Source organism: Amblyomma americanum, chromosome 7, assembly GCF_052857255.1.
Source record: "Amblyomma americanum isolate KBUSLIRL-KWMA chromosome 7, ASM5285725v1, whole genome shotgun sequence".
Lineage (NCBI taxonomy): Eukaryota > Metazoa > Arthropoda > Arachnida > Ixodida > Ixodidae > Amblyomma > Amblyomma americanum.
The window spans coordinates 41,074,259-41,093,811 of NC_135503.1; the positions used below are offsets into that span (position 1 = coordinate 41,074,259).

At 44.6% G+C, this 19,553-nt stretch overlaps 1 protein-coding gene across 1 annotated transcript in view; it reads left to right on the forward strand.

Moving 5' to 3' along the window:
• LOC144098954 (uncharacterized) overlaps positions 1-19,273 on the forward strand; it is a 43,730-nt gene extending 24,457 nt beyond the window's left edge. The window contains exons 3-4 of the mRNA XM_077631942.1: positions 15,289-16,074; positions 16,906-19,273. Coding sequence (XP_077488068.1) covers positions 15,289-16,074; positions 16,906-17,426 — 1,307 coding nt within the window. The 3' untranslated portion in view covers positions 17,427-19,273. The remainder of the gene's footprint in view (positions 1-15,288; positions 16,075-16,905) is intronic.
• The last annotated feature ends 280 nt before the right edge of the window (positions 19,274-19,553 follow it).

The window sequence follows — 19,553 nt, forward strand, 5'->3', positions numbered from 1 at the left end:
GTGAGGCGAGCCCAATAGATTAGCAGTCCATTGTATTAACCACTCGGCTACCTAGTCCGACGGAACGAGAGCGTTTTAAGGTGAATGCCTTTAATGGCTCATGACTCGCCAAGGTGTTCGCGAGCAGGAAGTGTCAGACCCACCTGTGAATCACTGTAAAGGACTAAAAAAATGTGGACGCAGTTGCGTGCAGCCGCGATCAATCGAGATTAGTCTGGTGGCATTGCAATGAAAATTATAAAGCCGTGGGACTGATGAGCGTGTTACGTCACTGAGTGGCGCCACCATCGTTCGAGAGGTGCGCTCGCCACGCAATCTTGCCGGACGCCTCCTGAACGAAGATCTGGAAGGATGCCGCCTAAACGCTCTTTGTAGTCTTTAAGCAACATCTCCGCACATCAGCGACACAAGCAGCAACGCCACGCTAAAGGCTTTCGCCTCACGGCACTTTAGGTTAACAAAGTGCCTAACAAAGTGCCCCCCTGAATGTTTTGCTTCCATCCTGGACGTGTTGCCAGCGTCTGGTTGCGCTTTGAACAAATAAAGGCCGACCGGTTGCGTGAATTAAAATAAGAACGAAGGGCTCTTTTTGCGCCGAAATACTCAATAGGACAGGCATTGCATTCAAGCAATCCTCATGCACATATTGCATGAAAGGCTTACCTGATGTCTCCGGTTCTCAAAATTCGCTGATGCTGGTCCCAGTGAGTTGAAACGTTGAATAATTAAAGAACATCACGCAGCGCCAATTTTCCGTCGTCCATGACGCATCGTGATTGTGCACACACAAGCCTTGCTTTTCTAGTTGCTTCTGAGACCGCTGAGACTGCGACGGCAGAAATTTCGCAGCGAAGCTTCGTGTTGACGATGTCTAACGGTTGACGTGCTGGCACACATCTCAAAAGTGTCTACCTCATGAGCCGTAATGTTGGTTGTATCTGCTGCAGCGGCCACAACAAGTAGGTCTTCATCCTTGCCGGTAACCCCCTATCTGTGCTCGCAGTGCAAGTTTCCAAGCCGTCCGTCACTGAAAGATGCCTTGAAAACTCTAGTAATTGTAGACAATCGGAGACGTGTTTCCTTTTCAAAGACGCACTGCTGCACACCGTGATAGGAAAGAGAAATGATTCGCGTTCTCTTTTCGGCTGCACGCTGACGCGTGAATGCTCGATTGCAAGTAGGGTATATGAACTGAAGTTACTGGAGGCGATAAAGTTGCGCTCACTACCAGAAACAAGCGATTCAAGAACTGTCGCGTTGGGCACCGACCGCATACCTAGCGGTCTTTTCCACTGCTGGCATCGCGACCAAACGCCGAGAACAGGGAGATGACGGAGGCGAAATCGAAGCGCTGCAGACCAGGGCGCTTAAAGCGCACGCTTCAACCCACGCGGGCCAGAGCCTGTGCCGCCGGTGAAATTGCCCCGAGCAAGCTGGAATCGGTGGAAAGGGTGAACTTGACGCGCCAGTGACAAAGAAAGCGAACGTCACAGAGAAGAAGTAAAACTATCGCGAACAGCATCAGCCGCCTATCTCAGATGGCGACAGGCAGACGTACTAAACTGGACCTTTGGCAACGCACTGCGCTGTTCGCATTTCATTTCATGCCGATAGTACACTCGTCGTGCTAATTTCAAGCTCTCCAAGGCGCTAAGGGTGTGCCGTAACTAAACGGTTTTCCAGTTCAGACGGATTGCAAGTATGAAGCAACCTTCTCCACATTTAGTGTACCATAATATATTCAATATCTTAATGACAAGGACAGGCAATTGTGTTTGTTCCAGAAATATTTCTCAGCGTTCTCAATCACATGTCAAGCCGCCATGGTTCTTTACATTTCAGCAGGAAGGCAATATGGTAGTACTAGGCGGTGACTTGCGAATAAAAGCGCCCTGTGTTTTAAAGTTCCCATTGTGTTTGTCTTTGCCGTATTTAATGAAGAAACAAATAATATATAGTTTATATCACCATCTGGAGCAGCTGTAAGCATGAAATGCATTGTTGGAAAGGGCATAGCGGATTCCATGACCGCATATGAATGGCGGTAGCCGCACACTGCTATTCTCTAAAGTCTTTGACTGCTGCGCGCACTCCTCTCTTTGCCCTGAATCCGCAGTGGTTCAGTAGTTATGGCGCCCGGCTGCTGATCCGAAAGACACGGGTTCGATCCCGGCCGCGGCGGTCGGGTTTCGATGGAGGCGAAATTCTAGAGGCCCGTGTGCTGTGCGATGTCAGTGCACGTTAAAGAACCCCAGGTGGTCGAAATTTCCAGTGGTACTTCACTAAGGCGTCTCTCATAGCCTGAGTTGCTTTGGGACGTTAAACCTCCATAAACCAATCCTCTATTCGCCCGCTCTTCTGTGGGCTAGGCAGCGCTCACTGCCTCCCTGCTTTTTACGTGGCTTCATTGTTCTTCGCCATTAGCCGCTGTTCCTTCAGCTGAACAGTGCACTCGGATTGGCTCGCCGCTTTCGGTGTTTTACGGGTCGCCACCATCTGCCGCTTTTGTTATTCGTACAGTGCGTGCACGCTCATCTCCATCACTGCTTTCGCTTTCTGACGCACCATTGCCTTCGTGCGCTATCTTAGCAACATGTTCGGCTTCCTTGGCCGCCTTCTCATCTTCGTGTGCGATTATATAGATCCGTTGTTTACAACACACACGAGGCTTTCTATCTCCTGACGCATCCGACTTCAGTGCACGGCCAGGACGGCTACAGCCTGCTGGCACTGAGCACTTAGAAGCCCAGAACGAGCGTATGAAAAATGATGAAGACGGCGACGTAAAACACATAGTGTGTGCAGTTTGCAATCAGGACACGTAGCGTGATAATCTTCGGCGATGGTTGAGTGGTGTATGACATAGGTAAATGAAAGTACTTAGTTCCTCCTGGCGCTGGTTTGAATCACGCTCGCTACTATAGTATAGTAAGGTTTTGCCTGCTGAATATCACTCGGACGAAAAATTTTTGAATATTTCGAAAAGAGTGACTTCATGTTCGGCTTCCTGTTCGGTGTCAGACTCGCCTTCATGCGCGGCCCTAAGTTCTGCGGCAGGTTCATCGGGGTTGCCGGGTGGTGTTCGACTGAGTTTTCCGAGAATGTGAGCTAAAAGCATTTCAAGATTAAAAGGTACCGGTAAGTCCCTACAAGCTTGCCTATGCGCTTTTTGTTCGCAAGTTTGCCGCCCTGAGGCCCTCTTCATACTTCTCCTGTAGCGGTTCAAGAACACCTGCCCCAGAGGAGAAGGATTTCTGTGGTCCCGAAAGAAGCACAACACAAAAAAGTGTTCGCATGATGCCTTGGCGAATTCTGAACGCCTGCGGGGATGTCTGACTCGAAAGGCATCCTGCACCTCTATAGGAAAATAGCGGAATGTGAGACGAGGGAACGAGAAGGAAGTTTGTCTTTGGGGCTTGGAAAACGGAGTTCCGAAAGCCGTCACACATTTTGCGAGAGAGATGCCGGATCAATATCATAGGAAAGCCTGCATTTTTTTTTTATTTTGCTTAACGTCCAAGACGCGCTGAAGGTGCAGCTGGTCGTGCTGGTAGGCAGGCGTGAGGCGACGTTCAGGAAAGGGAAACAAAATCAAGCATTAGGCTCCTGCTCTTTATTTTGAAATGAAAATGGCTTTTTTTTCTCGATATCCTGTAGTAGGTAGTACGACATACAGCACTCATCTGATGCAAGAAATATTACATTCATGCATTTCATTATTTCTTTCAGTATTCCTATCATTGCTTTACTGTCGATGGCTACACTCTGTGGCATTTGTTGAGGTGAAAGGTGCGTCGTTTAAGCAAATTGTTATTTTTATGTGATCTAATTTTATTCCTAATTTGTAACATGGTGTAGTGGTTCCCAGCTAAAGCAAAGATAGTGCTGCTTTCTCGATCTTGAAATTACTAAATATCTTATTAATGCTGCACAACACGATCACATGTACTATTGCCAGAGCTAATAGCACCTCATACAATAAAACTCAGGCCGAATAATTTGTATTTTACGGAATTGAATTTCGTCTTACACAATTCTTGGCCGGAACTAATGGCTGCCAGTGGTAATGACGCACCAGCTGACAGCGTCTGGGTACTCCACTGTATCTAGGTTAGAGTTTGTAAAGGCATCCTAAGAACGAAGTCTTCAAAAAAGCCTTCTGCTAGATGAAGAAAAACTGCGGTGATTCTGTATATTAACGGCTTGTCACACCGACTAAAAAAGATTGGGCAAAGGGCAAATGTTAAAGTTGTTAAAGGGCAAATGCTAAAACAACTTTGTTAAAGGGCAAATGGTATAGGGCAAATGTTAAAACTGTGCAGATTCACACTACTGGCGCCTCTCAGAAGCTCGGGTGGAAGAACAACCGCAGGGACAAGTTCGTCAAACGTGCGGAATCAGTCGTCCATAGTGTAAATATTTCTAGTGGTAAGACGTATGTAGGTTAGAGTGGGAGGTCTCAATGATCGGCCTCCGTGAACACCGCATAAATGTGAGGGAGAGCTCAAGGGGTTCTTCGATGTGCACTGCAGGAGACGTGAATCAAATAAGTTCCTAGTGCTCTATCCTGTACCGGTCTAACGGAAAACACCAACGGAAGTGCGCCATCGAACTCTTCACCAGTCTATCAGGGTTGCTCCATCATCATAAGAGGCAGCTGCCAATTGATACGCAAAATCATCCAGGAGGTGTTGATTGACCATTTGGGGGTATTTGCGTGCCCAAGCCGTCCATCGCTCTGTCTTCGAAATATTTTAAAACCTGCGTTGTAATTGATTATTTTTCTGTCTGCGCATGAGTGTTGTCAGGCCACCACTTGCCTACATATTCCGCTGTGCGGTTCATAATTGTTGCAAGTTAGCGCTCGTGTGCTCCTGTCTTTTTTCAACGTGCTCGTCTGGCTGTGTACTGAGACTTTCATCTCTTCATTGGGCGCCTAGCGTGGCACTTGCAAGAACGGCGAAGCTTGCATTTAATAGTGTTAAAAATTATGTGGAGAGCAGAAAAGCATAGTTTCTCCACCCTGATATCGCTGTGGTAGGTTGAAGCCTATTTCTCACAGAAATCCTTGCAAAAATATAAGCGAGACACCCCAGCTCGTGAATTCGATGCGCAATATTATTGAATAATACTTTTTCCTCGTGATTCTCAAGTCTTTCTGCAAAATGGAAAACTGCCCCTAGGCAGCACGTACGGCGGGAAAAAAATCTACAGACCACAAGCTTGTTATGAGTGGAGCGCCATCTATGAGAAACGAAGTGTAGCTCTCTTCGCTCTAACACTCCAGTAGGATTAGTCATCGCGTTTATTACATAGGCGGCGTTGTTCGCTCTTAGACTACACTGAAATCCTAATTCGTCTTGAACGCGCTTTGCAATTATTCCTACGGAACACTGGGAAGAGGGAGCAAAGCAAATTCCAACAACGAATGAAAGCTTGTGGCAGAAACCACACAGCCAATCATTGTCTCTACAAACTTAGCTCATCCGCCCACCTAACTTTCTGACGCACCGTGCTATGTTGCCTACTCTTGCGATCCAGTCCGTTGCCTTTAATCACCATCGATTATCTTGCCTTCGCATTACATGCCCTGCCCAAGCCCATTTATCTCCCTTGATTTCGACTAGGGTGTCATTAACCGTCAGAGTAGGTCAGGGGACAAACACAGGTTGAAATACAGTACATGAGTGGCCTTTTTTTAGCCTTAAAGCTCATTCAACGCCACCAACAATCGGGTTCAAACACTCGACTTGGAACTCATCAGTGAAAAGCCGTAACTACTAGTTCCTCCCGCCACGTCCAAATTGACCATTGTGTCATAGATGTACGCGTGAAGTGCTTTGTAGCAGATTAGCACAGAAAAAAAAAACTGAATTAGCAGCTGTGCGGATGCTTTACTCAGCGTCCCCTTGAGCGTTATCGCAATAGGGCAGCCAAACGAATTTCCTATTTTCGCAAACGTGGCGTCCAGACCCCACTATCATAATGTCCGCTGATGCCAAAATACCCCCATAAGCATAATACCCCCAGACTCCGCTAGCATAGCACCCGCTAATCGGCTCAAGTCGTCCTCTTCGACAACTGAATTAATGCATTCTTTATGTTGAGTTCTTTGACAGCAGCTCCATAAGCATGGACCAACCTGTTGCTAAGCTCTTGTGGCAGGAACAGCGCAGCATGAGACAAAAAAGGGACAGGCGGGACACGACGCTCACTAATAACCAGATTTTTAATGCACGTTCGTAGAATATATGAATCTCGCTCGTGCAAGAAGGAAAGGACAGAAGAAAAACCCATAAGATGTGCACGTGGTAATGGACTACGACCATGCACGAATATAATCAATTTCGCTGTTACGAAGCGCTGTCGAAAGTATGCTGACGCATAAGGCGCTCTTTTTTTCTGATGTTGAAGGCTTCTTCAATCTCCCTGGTCTATTGATCAAAATATGACGCGATGACCATTGCGTTGTTAAGCTGCGGAGCACATCCATGCATACTCTCTGCAATGCTTTGCTAGTTCACTGCTGATGGCGCTCTTTAGGGATCTTTTGTATTCTTGAAGCCGTTCATTTAAACAGCGCCCAGTTTGACCAATGTGGGTGCGTCCGCATGACAGAGGTATTTCATACACAACGCCTTTCACACAATTCACATGATTTGTCAGGTGCTTTTTCTTGCATTGATTTTTTCTTTGCTCGCTGTTGACTTTGGCGCACAGGCTTCTTAACCTGTTGGGTGCTGACATGAGCACTTTAATGGCAGCTCTTGCGCCTACCTTTTTGAGGTTGTGGGAAAAGCCATGAATGTAAGGAACGACTGCGTACGGCTTCCTTTCTTTTGGTGTGATTTTGATGTGTTTCTTGCCTCGAAGTGCTTGCAGAATCCCTTCTGCGACACTGGATAGCAGTCTCGTCGGGTAACCTGCTGCTTCCAGCCGACGTCCCTGGGTGTCAAAACTGCCTTCTACTTCATGATGACAGGATGTCATCAATGCGGCTCTCATTGCTGCTTTTGCTATTCCTCGCTTGATGATATTGGAATGCGCAGATGTGTAGGAGAGCAGTCTCTTCTTGTATATAGTCGTAAATTATTACCACATACACATCTTTTGGGTTTTTCTTCTGTCCTTTCCTTTTTGCACGATCGAGATGTATATATTCGACGAACGTGCATTAAAAATCTGGTTGTTAGTCAGCGGCGTGTCCCGCCTGTCCCGTCTTTGTCTCGTGCTGCGCTGTTCCTGCCACAAGATCATGCACCAACCAGCCCAACTTTTTACCTTGCTAAAGTACTGCTGCTAAGCGCTTGTGGATAGGAACTTCGTTTTTATATATAGACAAGCGAAACTCATGTTCGGAGCGCACCGCGTTGTATGCACTCATTGTTTCCTAAATTCCTGGCGTATCTTCTAAGAGCCACTTTAAAAAGATACCTTCCTTTCATTACTTTCCTAAACTGTGTCTCTGTTGTCCCACTCAAACCAAAGTGGTTTTCTAAAGCCTTTCTAACTTGGCTCTTTACGGTAGCATTATCTATTTTACCTGAGTGAAGTCTTTATCACGCGCGAGATATAAAAGCAACTTTGAATCAGTCATGTTAGATGTTTAGTCTGAACTTTCAACAACCGTGATTGTTCTTCGAGACGTTGGCATGTTCTTTAAATCAGCAACGAAAATAAATGTTTTGAACAGCCGGACTTTCTTTTGCTAAGCGGTAGAATACTACTTTCAATGGGGATACCAGTAAAAATAAAAATGAGAAGAACAACGACTATAGTGCATTTACTAACGAACATCGCAAGAAAATACGGGTATACAAAAAAAAAACAAGTGAACGATTTATAATCACGCAGTAAGCGATTATTCTCCTCATGCAGATAGAAGGTGACTTCTGCGTTTTTTTTTGTTCTAAATCCTTCCCTCTGGCGCGCATGATACCCTTAATGACTCTTAAAGGCCAGTCCACACGTAAAAATAAATTTCACTCGTGAGTGTGTATCTTCCTAGCCGTACCTGTGCACGCGTTTCTTTGTAGCGCTGAGCATTTAAAGGATCAATAAGGAAAAATCCATCCGAGTAAATCCGAGATAAATCCATAGCAAAATTCAATTCTGTGGGTCTTGGCCGCTCTTTTGATATTTTTCTGGCACCAAACATGCATTTAGTGGCGAGATATCGGATTTTAAAATTTTTCCTCAACTCGATTCCAACTAACGACATAAATGTCGAAAAGAAAATCATCCTCACGATTTGCAAGTGCATAGTGTAATTTCTTTGCCAAAGGAATTAAGGAGAAAAAAGCAAGAACCATGTTGACTCACAGCAGTTTGCTGCCGAAAACGGCAGGTGGTGGCGACATCTACATTTAATTTATTGACTTTTTATAGTTAAAGAAAGCACTGTGTACATTGAAAGTGTCCTCCTTGTCGTTAGGAGGCGGTACTCTACGGATACGCCTTACTTCATTCACTGACCGCTTTAAATTGATAAGCTCCTCACAGTATGGTTTTCGCAAAAACAAATCTACAGAACTCGCATTACTCGCCCAAAAAGAATTCATATCAGAAAAATTTGAATGCAGAAATATGGTACTTGGCCTTTTTTTGGATTTTTCAAAAGCCTTCGACTTAATTAATCATGAACTACTGCTACAAAAACTTGATCACTATGGGATATATGAGACAGATACTGCGCCATTTCCTTTCCCCCCCCAAAAACCAATTATTATTATTATTATTATTATGGCATAAGAGGCATCGCGAACAAATTAATTATGTCCTACTTGCAATACCGTTCTCAATTTGTCGTCATTGAAGGAGAACATTCCTCGATAAAATCCATTAAAGCAGGTGTCCCGCAGGGAAGCTTACTGGGCCCATTTCTGTTCATCCTTTATATTAATGAGATAGACCGCATCGATGAAACGGCCCATCACATAATCTATGCTGATGACACGAGTTTGTTCTTTTCAGGTGAATCATGTGCAGATTTAACTAGTCGAGCAAATAGCGCACTGTCAAAAATTAATGCATGGGCACAAATGAACTGTCTTAAAGTTAACAGTAATAAAACGAAGGCTGTTTTATTTCGCCGCCGCCATACAAATGTCCAGTTGGCTCCTATTTTGTTAAATAACTATGAAATTGAAGTGGTCAAAAACTTTAAATCACTGGGCGTATAGTTCACAAAACATGACATGAGATCATCACGTGAACTATATTATCAATAAACTATCCAGGACAACCGGCATTATGCGCCGTCACTGCTACTTCTTCCCTACGTCTGTTAACATACTCATATATAATTCATTATTTTGTTCTTTATTAAGTTACGCGTTTCTTGTGTGGTCAACAACAACAGCTGGAAATATTAGTAAACTTTCCATCTTACAAAAAAGAGCTTTACGCCTAGCCTGTAAAGTCCCTTATCGGTCTCACACTGCAGGTTTATTTAAGAAGCTACATATAATTCAGGGTTCATCAATGTACGACTACAAGCTATGTCGTTTGTATAAACTCTGTTTACTAAAAAATAATGACGCCATAACAAGCTTAGCACAACTAGCGGAACACTTCCCTATTTATAATGTTCGCCATCCCGAAGTGTGGTACGTCACCAAATGCAGAACCAATTATGGACATCAAATGTTGAAATTTTTACTTCCCACACTTCTAAATCTCGTGTTAAAAGAAACTAACAATGACATATCTGGTATATCACCAAAAGAACTGCGTGAAGTGTTTGTATAATGATGCCATACACTGACCTTTTTATTTTTTTTTCTCTTCTATCTTTTCCTAGTGCTTTCCTCTTCGAATGATTTTGCTTAATTCGTGTATTTGTTTTGTCCAAGTGTACTTCCTTAGCCGCACGTTTTTTATGCTGTCCGTGTGCTAGGGGGTCAGGGCTCCTCAAGCTGTTTCGCACAGCTTTTACCTGCCCTCCTCGTAACTTTTTGTTGCGGAAAAAATTTGATTAATTGAATAATTGATAATGGAAACGTGCAGTGTCCAGGGGCGCTTCAATAGTTTCACTGCGCGCCTAGATTGCTGCTTTGGGCCGCTTCTACAGCTACAGACGCAAGCCCAGCTTTATTCTGAACGATTAAAGATGTGTATTCGACTGATAATATTCTTTGCCTATAGGTGCTCTCGATGAAGTCCAGTTCGCTGACCCGCGCCACGTGCGGTTTTGACAGAACATGGAAGCTGATGCTTATAAGCGCAGTCAGGTGATGCTGGAAAGCACTGCGGGTCCGGCTCAAAAATTCATGCCAAACTTCAGCGCGGGTTGCCTATCGGGAAACTTCAATTTGTTCTCACTATCTCTTCAGGCGCGGCCGACAACATAGAACAAGATTTGAAAGATTCTGAAGGTACACCTTTGAAGAAAGGATGCCTTCAGTCTCCCCAACAAAGCTGTGTTCTTGAGTTTTAACTAATGCTGACATACAAACAGTATCAGCAAGTTTCGCGTCGCCTATGCGACATACCTCTTCAGTAATGACTACCTCCTGCCCCCCGAAACTACTCTCCATCCAGTTTGACAGTTTAAACGCGATAGCACTAAGGCTCCGGTTCTGCTGAAAATCCAGCTTCGTCGGTGGTGTCGTCGTCGGCAGGTGGTTCAGCGGCCACATAGGTCACGTGATCTTGTGACGTCACCACAACTAGCTTATCATGGCAGGTGGCAACCTACCCACCGGATGGAGGGCAGACTGCCTACCGAAGCATGTGGCACTTGAATTAATGATTAGATGCGAGAGATTTCTCAACCTGAGTCTCACCAGGCCAACCGGTGGCTGTGTTTCAAGCAGCCACCTGCATAGGAGTGGTATGAGGAACCATGCATGCGATCTATGAATGTAGGGAACGACCAATTTCGCATAAATGGCAATGAACCAATTATCGCTTATGGGCCACACCCTTAAGGCGGAGCTGGAGTGTCCCTTCCAGTTTTTAATTATTTTTGGATGCGGATTGAGCCTAGGTGTGTTTTCGTATTCTGCTTAGCGCGTTCAAGGATTTCCTTTTGAGCATTAACTAAGAGCGTTAATGAAGCTAATGGGCTTAAGGGAACTCGTTTGATCCCATTTGATTGATCCTAAAAATAAAGAACAAAAGTTCAAAGTGTGTCGGCTTTGCTGCGTGTGTGCTCTGCAAATGTTAGCAGTGTGTAGCTGACCGCTCTGCTGAAGAAAGCGAGCGGAATCGCAGTAACGTGGGTAATAAGTTTTACAGTGGTATCAGGATGGCCTTTGAGAAGAGTGCGGTGTATTAAAGGGCTCGCACAAACAAATGCTTTGAGAGGGCTTTTTGAGACGGTCCTTGGAAGTTTTTTCTTAATTATTTAATTTACGCCAGCCATTTTAAGTGCAGGAGCTACAAGGCAAATGTCCGCGAGTTCGCGAAAGAGTCCCAGATTTGAGGCTCAGTTCATGCAGAACCCCAGAAGCCCTTACTAACTTTCTGAAACCGGTTTAACCAATCGTGGACCGGTAATCTCTCCGCTAACTAGTAGGCAGCAGTTTTCTGTATAAAGCCGAATACAATAGAGGTCTTGTTCCACACATGCACGAAGAGCCTTTCTTTTGGCTTGTGTAAAAGTCTCATGGTGGTCTGCATTAGCGAAAAACTTCATTAATTTGCAGGAGATAAACTTCTTTGAAAAATGTAACGTGCGAAATGAATGTGAAGTCAAGTTTAGAGGTTACATTAAATGTTCATTCCTGCAGGCACGGGAAAATAGATGTAAAGCGCCATTTAGACAGAGGTATCTCTGTTATTCTGCTACGAACGTTGGCAAACTCTTAACACGAAACGTGCTTTTTAATTGGTCAAATGTTTACGAGAATCCCCTAAAGCGGAGTAGATTTGTAAAAAGGAAGTAATTACTGATTCGCATCCACCAAAGTGCACCCATAGAGCTGCAAAGAAAAGTTGCAAAGGAAATGTTTTCATTTCACTCGGGCACTAATGACAGCTTTTTCAGAAACATTGTCAACCTTATATTTATGTTCTCGTACTAATTATAATACATGAAGAAACACGTCTTCGGCCCAGCCCTTCGGCTGAAGCAGGTTGTACCAGGCCCAAGTCTCCGATAACAAAAGTAAATTAAGGGGTAATGCAACACCATGAGGTAAAAAGAACCTATTAAATAAATTGCACACTTATGTAAATGTGACGAAATTTGGCGAGCAGTGAACTGAGTGTGTTGCTGCTAGGGTCAGCCATTGTACGCCCACTGGCCCGGACTAATAGCTTATCTCGTCACGCACTGCTGAGCACACTATAGAAGCTCTTGTAATGGTTCTTATGGTCCATGCTTGAACGCACCAAGGCCCTGAGCAATTAATGTTTCCTCACGATGGAATAGTGGCCAGAACAGCCTAACATTGTTTTAAAAAAGAAAACAGGTTGAAACTAAGTTTTCACTCCATCGTAAAGGTAAGAAGAGCATATGCCTCCTCTGAACTATTTGCTGCTTACGTCAAAAAAAGGTTGTACTGGTGCTAGTTGGTGTAAGGTTGCGTTTTGAAAAGCGTTTGCGCGCTGCTTAAAAAACCTCCTCCACAGGAGGAGAAAAAAAAGGGAGGACGAAGCGCACGAAACGATGTGCAACTCGAACTGCCTGCGCCAAATCGCCGCAGGTGAGAGTGTCGTGCGACACGTGAGAAACGAAGAAAACATTCAAAAACGTTAAATAAACCTCCACTGAAGTCGTGTCAGTTTATTTCTCCTCAAGTTTTCATTTTTTTGGCCCGATTTCCCTCGTGGCGATGAGCGCATAGACGAGGATTTACATTTTTTAATCCGTGAGAGCAATTGACGGGCCTTGACGCATGCACCATGTACTCTGGAGCTTATATTACGCGCTACTAGTGTACCACGCGCCAGGCTGTCTTTCACGCACATGAATGACTGTTACTTGTCTTGAAACTCTGCTGCACACTTCTTGCGTCCTTTACTACGAATCATTGTAAAATACGCAGGAAGCGTTTACCACAGTGTATACTTAAGAGTCCCGCGAATTTTTGTGAGATATAAGGAAATGCAATTCCTCGGTTCATACGCCCGTCACCACATACCCAAAACCTGAAAACTCCAGGTGGAGGCTAGGCACCAAATAAGCACAATGAGCCGACATGACTTTAGCAGCGTTTATCGCACGCTTCTATGCGTTTTCTCTGTTTTTCGCGTGCTCCACGATATTGTCAATGGCAGTGCAGTGGCGCAGCCAGGTGCTATTTGCGCTTCGTTGTGTGCAAATTTTCCTGCCCTTTATGTTGTTCTGTGGATATGAATGAATTTATAAGCAGCGCACAAATTTTTTTAAGACCACACTGTTTACGTCGTAGTAAATAATGTGCACAGGTGCTGAACTGCACAAACAGCGGAAAGTGCACCGATATTCTGTTTGGTGTGTCTATGCACGCGCACGTGAGATTAACTTGCTGATCGTGGGAATTATTTCTTGGTCATTTCGCTCGCTTAAGCACACAATGTCTCCGTCCTGGCTGAGGCAAACACACTGCTCTTCTTTAAAATAACGAGGCCGACTGAGATGGATCTGATTTTTTTGGCAGTGTTCTTTTTTGCCTCTTTTCAAGAACACTGTTCTTGAAGGTCCGACAGAAATTAAGCCGGAGCACACATGTTCTGAGCTGAATAACGTAGGCAGAATAAGAGCATTGTCAGAATTCAGCGAATGGTGCAGGAAGAGACGAGTTATTAAAAACTGGACTTTGCCTTTTACTTATGCAAACGGTACACGGAATGCAGTACATGTATGCCCTATTCCTTAAAGGGTTAGAAACAGTTATGTCCCTGTTGAAGGTAGAAATACAAACGTAGAACGGAAAAATAATAAAAGTATTTCTCTTCATGAAATGGACTTGCGCACCCTTCATCTGGGCTCAAGAACTGAGAATGGTTCGAGCATAACGACTTTCCTGGTCTCAGCAAGGAAAACTTGGAAAGAAAGGATGCGCAATACACGTGCTTGGCGAAATAATGAGCCGCTCAGCGGTAGGCAGAGGTTACGCCTGGGGAGCTCAAAATACATAAAACATCAAGCAGATGGCTTCTCTTCTGTTAAAGTTTGCTTCTTATTTGTCACACAGAATCGTGTGTTTCACATCGAAAACAGCACAGACTTCGTGCGCTCCACGTGCTGAAAGGTTTAATGCTTGATATAGACATCGGTGCATCCTTATCCTTTCCAAATCGCTTTTGACGACACTTTCAAAGGCTTTTCCGTGCCACAGTAGAAATCCTTCGTGCAAGTACTTTTAATGGCGCCCTTATCCGAATTTTTTTCTATTATTTCGAAAATCACTCCATGAGCAAAGGGGCGCGAAAGATATTCTCGACTGCGCACTTAAAGCAAATATGACTTTCACTGCCGCAGCCGTACCAGGTAAGTTTTTGCGGAGTTTCATAGTATGCGCCATTGTCGTCATTCAAGGATGAATGATATGTCTATTGAACGCGTAAGTTAATTACGTCACACCTTCGGGATGCCGTCAACACGTTCCAACGAAACAGTAGGAATCATTACTCTATTTACCTGTTTGACGATGAACGCAACGCGCCTCTTGTTACGTAATGCACCTAAGTAACCTGTAATCCTATGGAGCACAATCCTCGCCTAGAGCATAGAGGTAGGTAGTAGCCAACGCCAAGACGAGAGCGAAAAATCTCGAAGTTTTTATGCGAAGGAATTATGAAAGCGCTTTTTACGCTAAGTATGCGCTAATTAGTACGCGATATTGTTCGAAAACTTGAACGGCTTGGAATCGGCAACCACCCATAAGCTGGGGAGTCGCGACAGGCAGCACCCTAGCAAGCTAAAGCATTTGCGTAATTGTTCCACTTAATAGATGACAGCCTTCGCACAGTGAACAGATCGTTGCACCTCTGCCACTTCTTTCTTCATTCAAGAGTTATTGATAATGACTGTGGCGTTGTACCACTCAGTACAACTTCATGGGTACAGTCACGGCCATGGTGATTGCATTTCAGCAGCCGGAGAATTCCAAAAACTGCACTGGACTGAGATATAAGTGACAAGAGGAAAACCGAAACAATCCATAATAAACACAGACACTTAAAACCATTGAGATTCTAAACTGAGGATCCTACCCGTGGGAACAGGACGGCTGACTTCTTTTCACTGAATGTTTATTTTCTCTCTCCTCTTCAGCGGCGTACGTAGTACAGCCAGTGTTAGCTCCTGTTTAAAAACTTGTATAAATTTATATGCATATGTTTTGTTGCACGCAGAGATTGAAGAACCGGATGAACCACCCTTGGGCTCCTTCTGGTCCACGGCTGTGCCACTTTTTCTCATCTTCGGAACATCGAGTGCTGTTCTGTGCGCCGTCAACTTCGTAATCACACACTGTTCCTCGCCATCTTTAGCATTCAATGCTGGCTTCCTGCACTTCTTCTGTGATGCATGGACGAAACGAGGCTTTGGCACCTTAGACTCTTGGCAGTTCCTCATCGTGTTCATGATCTACAGTTCACTGTCCATCGAAGCCTTGGGAGGAAGCAGATACCAAGGCCCCCCTACATCGACGGGATTCACACCCGTGTACTGGCACTCAGGATTCACCTACTACGTTTTGACGATGGAATTCGCGGGGTACTTTCTTTTGGGAAAGAACCTGCGCTGCTACAGCATTTACGAAGGCTTACCGGGGTGCACCATGGTCCTGGTAATCTTGGCGCTAATCGTGGCGGTGGCACTGTACGCGAAGGGAATTCTTGAACCCAGTGCAGGAGATCACGGCCGCACGGGAAACATCGTGTACGATTTTTTCTGGGGCATTGAACTATTTCCTCGCATCGGCGACAGGTTCGACGTTAAGAAGTGGGTCATGTCGAGGTTTGGTATGATGTTGTGGCAGCTCTTGGTGCTGGCGAGCTGGAAGGCACAGGTAGACGTGTACGGCTGGAACTGGGCTATGGCGGCGACGGCCTCACTGCAGACAGTGTACATTGCCAAGTTCTTCTGGTGGGAAGACGGTTACATGCAGACCACTGGTATCAGTATAGACAAAGCGGGTAAGTGGAAATAATGTGACCTCGGATATCTTTCACCGGCAAGAATGCGTGTTTCAGAAGGAAATAGATATAAAACATATAAGTTTAAACTAGCTGCTTAAGAAATGGTAGCTAATCCAGGGCATATCCTCAGTATACTACCTCACGTCAAGATTCCACCACATTTTAAAAGACTGCGCACAGGAAGCATAAGAAATGGTGCTCAAGAAACTCCACATGAAGCTTAATTCTTTAGTGTCTCGCATATCGCTTTCAGATGTACTATCGAACCCAATATAATTTTCAACTCGACCGGAATGATTCACCTTAGCTTTAAAATCAGTGCGCATTCATACAAAGCACTCATCTTGCAAAGATATTGTCTGGATTTTGTTGTTTTTACTGACGTGTAATCGAAATATTCTGGCTGCTCATGTTCAAAATTAATCTGTCATCAAACCAAGCAAAACTTCTTTTGAGCCACCAATTTCAGAGCAACGATTTTGTTCTCAATTATAATAACCCAATCTGCATTATTTTATTATTATTTTTATTTCTTTGAAAAGCGTTTTTGAGCAATTTTGAGTGGCCGATTATGTCCTCGCCAATCCGCCGCAGTGGGTATGCACTTTTGTTCTCTTGAGGACTACAACAACTACATCAATTTCCTGCGCAACAGGACTCGCACAGCTTAAAAAACTAAGCTTAATTCTGCCACACCTTTTGCGTCGTAGATCATATTAAGCGCAGTAGTCTGCCAAAGCAATACATGTTATGACAAAAGAACTTAAACGTGTCAGTTTGGCGCTGAGTGAACTGAATCTTGCTTATTTTTTCTGCGTGTGCGCTCAGGTTTCTTCCTCTGTTGGAGTGGCATCGCCTTCCTCGGACCAATGTACAGCCTAACGAGCTTCTACATGGTGGATCACAGTCCAAGCATAAGCGTGGAATCGGCTGCCGTTATAGTAACTTTGGGATTGCTGATGATTTCACTCACCTACTGGTGCGACTACCAAAAGCGTTTGGCCAGAGAGAAGCAAAACAAATGCACCATATGGGGTTCCCCTCCTGTGCTCATCAAGGCGACGTACGAAGACGCTTCTGACGAAAGCCGTACAAACTTGCTGCTGGCATCGGGGTTCTGGTCTATCTGCCGTCATCCGCATTATGTCTTCGAAATTCTCACCGGGCTTTTTTGGGCTCTGCCTTCAGGAGGTCAAAGTGTTGTGCCGTACCTGTACGTTATATTTCTCGTGGGACTCTTGACATACAGGACTTGCCGCCTCGAGCATGTGTGCGCGAAGAAGTATGGCAAACACTGGGAAGAATACTGCTCTTTGGTGAAGTATAAAATAATACCTTACATCTATTAGGCCCTCAATGCTTACTAATAAATGATGATTTCCGAACACTGGGAGGAATACTGCTCGTTGTTGGTGAGGTATAAAATAATACCTTACAACTATTAGGCCCTCAATTATTGCTAATAAATGATGATTTCCAAACACTGAGAGGAATACTGATATTTGGTGAGGTATAAAACAATACCTTACATCTATTAAGTCCTCAGTGCTTGCTAATGAGTGATGTTTTCCTAATGTCGTCAAAGAGCACAGAAGCTGCTACTTATGAACTAAAGCAACACAACCTGTTTTCACTGGCTGAATCCAAATTACTTACAGTAGATCACACAACGCAAAACGTCCCAGCCGTGGCGCTCGACCACCTCTGATTTTCTCAAAATAATTCGTGGAAACTTATCGCAGCCTGCATAATCTAAGTATAAAATATTTTGTCAAAAAAATTTATTCGTGAAGCGAGCGCACTTCGAACATTTCGGAAAGGCGTGAAACCGGGCACCGCTCAATAATTGATCAAAAGCACGAGTGAGACAGTTCAGCGTGTTCATGCCGCAGTCAGTGATTGTTGCCGGAGCCATGACAAACGTGTAAAGGACGCGAGGGGGAAACAATGCGGTGCGCCGACGCCACGGCCGTGGTATGTGCAGTCATTCGACGTGCCGGGCTAATGAAATCCGTGCTCATGAAAGCAACCACCTTTACTCACCAATCTGGAGCATGTAGGTTTTATGCAGTTTAGGAAGGCATGCAGAACTCGGCTGTGCATACTGTATTCACCTTTAAATAGTTGTTTGTGTCAGTTAATGTGTGGTCATAAAGGTTTAATATACGACCGAATCAGCCTTCCTTCTACTAATAGCAGCATTGAGATTATTTTTGTGGTGGTCGCATTTTCTAAACATGCACGGCGAAATGGTGAGAGGATATGCGTAAGTCCACGCAATGTATGCTATCCTATCCTTAGTTTAAAATAACAAAGCAACAAGACTTCCCTACCTACCCATATCGGCATCCGCCGGAACAACAGAACGGCTCACGAAGCAAGAAGGGACTGCTCCCCTACACATCTGCGCACTCCAAGATCATCAAGCGGGGAATAGCAAAAACAGAAGTGAGAGCCGCATTGACGAAATCCTGTCATCATGAAGTTCAAAGCAGTTTTGACGCCCAGAACCATCGGCTGAAAGCAGCAGGTTACCCGACGAGACTGCTATCCAGTGTCGCAGAAGGGATTCTGCAAGCACTTAGAGGCAGATAATATGTCACAACCACATCAGAAGAAAGGAAGCCGTACGCGTTTAATCCTTACATTCATGATATTTCCCACAGCCTCAAAAAGGTGCGCACAAAGAGCTGGCGTAAAAGTGCTCATGTCAGCACCCAACACGTTAAGAAATCTGTGCTCTAAAGTCAACAACGAACAAAGAAAAAATCAATGAAAGAAAAAGCACCGGACAAAACATGTGAATTGTGTGAAAAGCGTGGTTTATGAAATACCTCTGTCATGCGGGCGCAGCTACATTGCTCAAACAGGGCGCTATTTGAATGAACGGCTTCAAGAGCACAAAATAACGCTAAAGGGCGCCATCAGCAGTGAATTAGCAAAACATTGCTCCGCAGCTCAGCAACACAATCGTCATCACGTAAAACTTAGATTAACAGACTAGAGAGATTGAAGAAGCCGTCAACATCCGACAAAAGAGCGACGTATGCGTCAGCATACCTTCGATAGCGCTTCGTGACAGCGAAACTGAATATGTGCGTGCGTTGTCTTAATCATTTGCCACATGTACATCTTATGCGTTTTTCAAGCTTCTGTCTTTTCATTCTTGTACGAGCGATATGTATATATTTGACGAACGTGCAGTAAAAATCTTGTTGTTAGTCAGCGTCGTGTCCCGCCTCTCTCTTCTGTGTCTCGTGCCGCGTTCCTCCTGCCACAAGAACAAAATTAAAGATTTGTTCTAAAACTGAGCTAGACTGGCAACATATCTTACAGGCAGATTTAAAGATCATCAATGTCCCGTGATCTTCTGTTACCCCGAGCTGGAGCAACTACTGATTTCACTAGATTTTGTTGGTAACAAGAATACAATGAAAAGAACAAAAATTCAAGGCTTTTCACGCTCCGTGGGCCAT